This window comes from Gorilla gorilla, chromosome 16, assembly GCF_029281585.2.
Source record: "Gorilla gorilla gorilla isolate KB3781 chromosome 16, NHGRI_mGorGor1-v2.1_pri, whole genome shotgun sequence".
Classification (NCBI taxonomy): Eukaryota; Metazoa; Chordata; class Mammalia; order Primates; family Hominidae; genus Gorilla; species Gorilla gorilla.
This window is the reverse complement of record NC_073240.2, coordinates 76,499,133-76,505,712: the sequence shown is the minus strand read 5'-3', so window position 1 is coordinate 76,505,712 and position 6,580 is coordinate 76,499,133. Positions and strand designations below refer to the sequence as shown.

The window sequence follows — 6,580 nt, the reverse complement described above, 5'->3', positions numbered from 1 at the left end:
ACCATTGCACTCCAGCCTGGGCAACAAGGGCGAAACTCCGTCTCAAATAAATAAATAAATAAGATAAATAAATAAATTAGCTGAGTGTGGTGGCATGCACCTGTAGTTCCAGCTACTTGAGAGGCTGAGGTGGAAGGATCACTTGAGCCCAGGTGATTGAGGCTGCAGTGAGTTGTGATCAAACCATTGCACTCTAGCCTGAGCAACAGAGTAAGACTCCATCTCAATAAAAAGAGTAACAAACTGTCCAGGTTTTATTTTTAGATTATATCTTAATCCAGCTACTTCCTATCACATCCCCCGACATACTTTCATGCAAGGTCTGCTCACTGGCTTCCAGGCCTCCACACTTGGTTGCCTACATTCAGTTGTCTACCAAGTAGCCAGCGGGAGCTCACTAAAGCTGGAATCTGCTATCTCATAACTGTTTAAAAACCCTCATCTGCAGACAGGCATGGTGGCTCACACCTGTAATCCCAGCACTTTGGGAGGCCAAGGCGGGTGGATCACCTGAGGTCAGGAATTCGAGACCAGCCTGGCCAACATGGTGAAACCCCGTGTCTACTAAAAATATAAAAATTAGCCAGGCATGGTGGCGCATGCCTGTAATCCCAGCTACTTGGGAGGCTGAGGCAGGATTGCTTGAACCCGGGAGACGGAGGTTGGAGTGAGCAGAGATCGCACCACTGCACTCCAGCCTGGGCGACAGAGCAAGATATGTCTCAAAAACAAAAACAACCCCCACGCACCCCCCCAAAAAATAAACCCTCTTCAGCAATGGAGGTAAAATCCAAACTCCCCACCGTGGCCTGCAGGCCTTTACCTGCCCCTGTGTCCCAGCAGCCTCTGTGATCTTACCTCCCTCCATTTCCCCTCTGGGCTGGACACCTTCCTGCTCTCAACCTTCTCTTTTCTAAGTAAGGATTCTCCTGCCCATGGGCAACCAGAAGATTTTAAGGGATACACAGATTCCACTTTAATGACATTGAATAATAGAGTGAGAAAGTGGTTCTTCCCTCTTCTGTCCTCTTTGAATTTTTCTGATTACGTCAAAGAAAAATTCTGTTAGTGTGACTCCTTATCACTTCAACACTTGCTAATCTCTGATTTTTACAAAGTCCCCAGACTTACAGCTTTCTGCAGACATCCATATCTATCTAGCAAGATTATATTAGGTTGGTGCCATTAATTTTAATGGCAAAAACTGCAATTACTTTTTTTTTTTTTTTTTTGAGAAGTAGTTTCACTCTTGTTGCCCAGGCTAGAGTGCAATGGCGCCATCTTGGCTCACCACAACCTCTGCCTCCTGGGTTCAAGCGATTCTCCTGCCTCAGCCTCCTGAGTAGCTGAGATTACAGGCATGCGCCACCACGCCCGGCTAATTTTATATTTTTAGTAGAGACGGGGTTTCTCCATGTTGGTCAGGCTGGTCTCAAACTCCCGACCTCAGGTGATTTGCCCGCCTCGGCCTCCCAAAGTGCTGGGATTACAGGCGTGAGTCACTGTGCCCGGCCAAAAACTGCAATTACTTTTGCACCAGCCTATAACATTATTTTCACTGTATTTATTTATTTACTTATTTTTGAGATGGAGTTTCGCTCTTGTTGCCCAGGCTGGAGTGCAATGGCGCGATCTCGGCTCACTGCAACCACTGCTTCCCAGGTTCAAGCAATTCTCTTGCCTCAGCCTCCCGAGTAGCTGGGATTACAGGCATGCACCACCATGCCCAGCTAATTTTGTATTTTTAGTAGAGACAGGGTTTCTCCATGTTGGTCAGGCTGGTCTCGAACTCCTGACCTCAGGTGATCTGCCTGCCTCAGCCTCCCAAAGTGCTAGGATTATAGGCATGAGCAATGTATTTATGTTATAGATACCTTCTAATAAAGTGGGAAGTGATTGATGTAAGGTAATGCTATGATGTTGCCCTTTTTTTTTTTTTTGAGACGGAGTCTTGCTCTGACACCAGGCTGGAGTGCAGTAGCGCGATCTCGGCTCACTGCAACCTCTGCCTCCCAGGTTCATGTGATTCTCCTGCCTCAGCCTCCCAAGCAGCTGGGACTACAGGCGTGCGCCACCATGCCCAGATAATTTTTGTATTTTTAGTAGAGATGGGGTTTCACCATGTTGGCCAGGATGGTCTGGATCTCTTGACCTTGTGATCTGCCCGCCTTGGCCTCCCAAAGTGCTAGGATTACAGGCGTGAGCCACCACACCTGGCCAATGTTGCCCTTTTAAATAAATGTAGTCAGGCTTTTTTCTTAAATTAATTGATTTAAAGACATAAAGCACAGTGTGTGCATGTGGCCAACATTCTGAAGCTGAGATTCCAGAGGTAGCCCCTTCTGAAACACTCACTGGCTCTAAATGAACCCCTGGGCCAGGTGCTCTGGTTTTTGTTTGTTTTGAGACAGAGTCTCCAGGCTGAGTGCAGTGGCAGGATCACAGCTCACTGCAGCCGTGACTTCCTGGGCTCAAGTGATCCTCCCACCTCAGCCTTCCAAGTAGCTGGGATCATGACTCATACCACTACACCTAGCTAATTTTTTTTTGTGGAGATGGGTTTTTGTCATGTTGCCCAGGCTGGTCTGAAACTCATGGGCTACTTCCACCTTGGCCTCTCAAAGTGGTGGAATTACAGGCATGAGCCACAGTGCCTGACCTGGTTTTGTTTTGTTTTTTCAGTGATATGGGAAGTTATTCAGCTAGGTGTGAGTGAGGAACTAGAACATTTCTCCTGGACCTCCAGGCATGAATTTGGGAACTTCTTTCTCAGTCTCAGTCTATTTTCCTAAAATGTTTAAGGTCTTTGTTCTTTTCTGTGCAGCCCGACCATTAGATGTGACCTCCGTGGTTGTAAGGGATGGTTGTTTGGACACAAAATACCTAATATCCTGGGTGTCAAAATTCCCTAGTGAAGTCAGGCCCTGGACTTCTCTTTTTTGTCAGTCTCATAAATCAGGCAGACATGAGCTTTTATTTGTGGATGCACCAAATAAATACCCTAGTGGACAGCTTTGCTCAGCCTGGCCACTGAAAGAGCCACCTAAATAAAATCTCAGGTCCAGGCCGGGTGCGGTGGCTCACGCCTTTAATCCCAGCACTTTGGGAGGCCGAGGCGGGCAGATCATGAGGTCAGGAGATCGAGACCATCCTGGCTAACACAGTGAAACCCCGTCTCTACTAAAAATACAAAAAAATTAGCCGGGCGTGGTGGCAGGCGCCTGTAGTCCCAGCTACTCAGTAGGCTGAGGCAGGAGAATGGCGTGAACCCGGAAGGCGGAGCTTCCAGTGAGCGGAGATTGCGCCACTGCACTCCAGAGCCTGGGCGACAGAGCGAGACTCCATCTCAAAAAAATAAAAAAAAATCTCACGTCCAGAAAAATTGGCCTTCCAGGGCCCCAGAACCCTTTTTACCAGTCTAGTAATAGCCTTTCATCAGCCTAATTTCCTATTCTTTTTAGTCTGAATGTATGGTGTAATGTGCATAAAATACACAAGTCCAAATTTTAGCATTCCGTGGACGCAAAATGTGCCAAAGGTGGATACTTTGCTTCTGTCATACATCAGTAGTCAACTTCTCTATACATCAAACTTTCAGCAAATTCAAACATTTTGCTTGAAAGCTGTGTTACTTTGGCCAAATTACTTAACCTCTCTGAGCTTCAGTGTGTCTACTTCCTCATGTCATGATTGAGAGTTAATATCTACTGGCTTAAAAAAGAAAAAAAAGGAAAAAAATTAAATGAGATGATGGGTGTGAAGCAGGGATTGGCTGAATGTAAGCATTCAATAAATATTCAGTTTTAAAATTGTAATCTCAGCCTTCCCGCCCTGCAGAGGCTACACCCTGGCAGGACTAAATCTCCTAAATCTCTGCCGCTTACCCTAGTCTTTTGCACCAATTCAATCATTCCTTCACGCAGGGTCTACTGAGCGCCATCCCTTGTGCTGGACTCTGGCTACTTAAATAGGAATCAAGCCAGGTCCCTGCCATTGCTCAGCCCGCAGCCGAGTGGGAAAGAAGCTCGCAAAAGCAGCAAACAGGCAGTAATCGAGGTATGTATCTGCTTTTGTTAAGGGCAAGTGGGGGAGCGAAGGTCTGTGTCTGAAACTTGGGTGTGAGGGGTTAGTTGGAGTAATCCAGGCAATTGGCACTGCCCGTTTAAGAGCACGGGCCCAAGAGGGGAAGGGGACTCCAGGTGAAGCCCTAAGGCCCGGGAAGATCTGCGGGAGGCGGCAGGGCCCAGGGCGTTGAATGCCCGGCCACAAGATCAGCCTCCTCCCATTGGCGAAAGGAGCCCCGAAGAGCTTGTGCTCAGGAGGGAGGCCTCGGCCTGGTCAAGTCATCTAGCAGGAAGAGTCCCGGACAGTGCAAAGCAAATGCAAGAAGACCCCCGCCCTAGCCGATGGGAAATGCCCCAGCCGTTGAAGGCGGAAATAACTGCCTGTAGGCAACGGAACTCCCAGCGTTCCCAAAGGAGGGAGGAGCCGGAAACTCAGGGCGCGAGGCCTGTGGGCCCAGCGGTGAGGTAGCCGCTGGGGGCGGGGGGAGGGCGGACCTAGCTTCCCAGGGCAGGTGATTCGTCGGCCCCGGTGGCGGCGGCGCGTGCGACGGTCACCTCGGTTTGGGTGAGTCCCTGGGTTCGAGCCCGGGCCCCGCCAGCTGCCGAGTTGTCTCTCGGTGCCGGACTGTGACTCCCTCTGGCCGGCCCTGCACTCTGGCCTCCCGGGGCGTCATCTGGAGGGATGGAGCCAGGCCTGGGACTCCTTTTGGGAGAGTTTCCGTTCTTCTATTCCGTGCTGTCCGGCCAGGACCCCTCAGGGACTTTTGTGGGGCAGGGGCGAATCATGCATGGCCTAGATGACCCCACGCCTAGAAAAAGGCAGTGCGGGGCGGTGGCGGCGCGCACGGCCGAGTGAAGCAGATAGCGTCCCCGGGGCTGGAGCCCGGTAGCAGGGGTAGGGAAACGCGGAGGCTGCCAGGATGCGGACCCAGGGGACGCGAGGCGGGGGCGCCGGATGGGGAGACGCGAAGGAGGGGGAACGGGATGGGGGAGGGGGCTAGACAGGGAGGGAGGGTGGAGCGTGGGCGGGGCCTGGGGCGGGTCGGACTTTAGGGAGTTGGAGCGGGGGTTACTGGTGGAGAATAAGACCACCTGGGGCTAAGGTCCGAACACTTGGAGGCAGCACCATCCAAGGAGTGGGTTGAAACAGCAGGAGCCCGGCCGGGCGCAGTGGCTCACGCCTGTAATCCCAGCACTTTGGGAGGCCGAGGTGGGCGGATCACCTGAGGTCAGGAGTTTGAGACCAGCCTGACCAACATGGTGAAACCCCATCTCTACTAAAAATACAAAAAAAATTAGCCGGGCGTTGTGGCGCGTGCCTGTAATCCCAGCCACTCGGGAGGCTGAGGCAGGAGAATCGCTTGAATCCGGGAGATGGAGGTTGCAGTGAGCCGAGATCATGCCACTGCACTCCAGCCTGGGCAACAAGAGCGAAACTCTGTCTCAAAAACAACAACAACAACAACAACAAAGAAAAAACAAAACGAAACAGCAGGAACCCGCCAAGAACAGCTTTGAAGGAAGGTAAAGGAACCGCCCCAGTATCCAGGACATCAGTTTTTCTTTTTTTTTTCTTTTTGAGACGAAGTCTCGATCTGTCACCCAGGCTGGAGTGCAGTGGCACGATCTCGACTCACTGCAAGCTCCGCCTCCCGGGTTCACGCCATTCTCCTGCCTCAGCCTCCCGAGCATCTGGGACTACAGGCACCCGTCACCATGCCTGGCTAATTTTTTTGTATTTTTTTTTTTTTTTTTTTTTAGTAGAGACGGGGTTTCACAGTGTTAGCCAGGATGGTCTCGATCTCCTAACCTCAGGTGATCTGCCCGCTTCAACCTCCCAAAGTGCTGGGATTACAGGCGTGAGCCACCGCGCCAGGCCCAGGACATCAGTTTCAAAGGTTGTGTGGTTCTTGGCAGAGCGGGAGCCCACACCAAGATAGTGCATGATAGGCCTAATAAAGGTGCTTTGGATTTGGTCATTACTTTGGTGATGAACTGAAAACATAATGACTTTTTAAAAATTTTTATCATGAAAGCTTTCAAACTTACACAAAAGTACAGAAAAGTAGAGACAATAGCATACATACCATTATGGATGATTTGAATAACATACCATATGGATCCCAAGCACTCATCATGAGGCCTCAGTCACTCAGGAATGGCAACCCTTGGTTGCATTGCAAAGATATTAAGGCACACCTCAAGCCGGGTGCAATGGCTCATGCTTGTAATTCCAGCACTTTGGGAGGCTGAGGCAGGCAGATCACTTCAGGTCAGGAGTTTCAGACCAGCCGGGCTAACATAATGAAACCCCTTCTCTACTAAAAATACAAAAATTAGCCGAGCATGGTGGTGCATGTCTATAATCCCAGCTACTCAGGAGGCCGAGGCAGGAGAGTTACTTGAACCCAGGAGGTGGAGGCTGCAGTGAGCCGAGATCACACCACTGCAGTCCAGCCTGGGAGACAAAGTGAGACCCTGTCTCAAAAAAAAAAAAAGGCCGGGCGTGGTGGCTC

General features: G+C 50.5%; 1 protein-coding gene across 5 annotated transcripts in view; it reads left to right on the top strand.

Moving 5' to 3' along the window:
* Window positions 1-3,967: 3,967 nt before the first annotated feature.
* SNUPN (snurportin 1) overlaps window positions 3,968-6,580 on the top strand; it is a 40,332-nt gene continuing 37,719 nt past the window's right edge. Inside the window, exon 1 of one of the 5 annotated variants that reach the window (XM_063699048.1) lies at window positions 3,968-4,056. Coding sequence is in view for 1 of the 5 variants with exons in the window: in XM_055363828.2 (XP_055219803.1) it covers window positions 4,381-4,447 (67 nt within the window). In the remaining 4 variants the exon portion in view is untranslated. Of the gene's footprint in view, window positions 4,057-4,186; window positions 4,448-4,493; window positions 4,630-4,650; window positions 4,960-5,156; window positions 5,589-6,580 lie in introns of those variants that run through there. The other 4 variants (XM_055363828.2, XM_031002366.3, XM_031002367.3 and 1 more) reach the window with 4 other exon arrangements.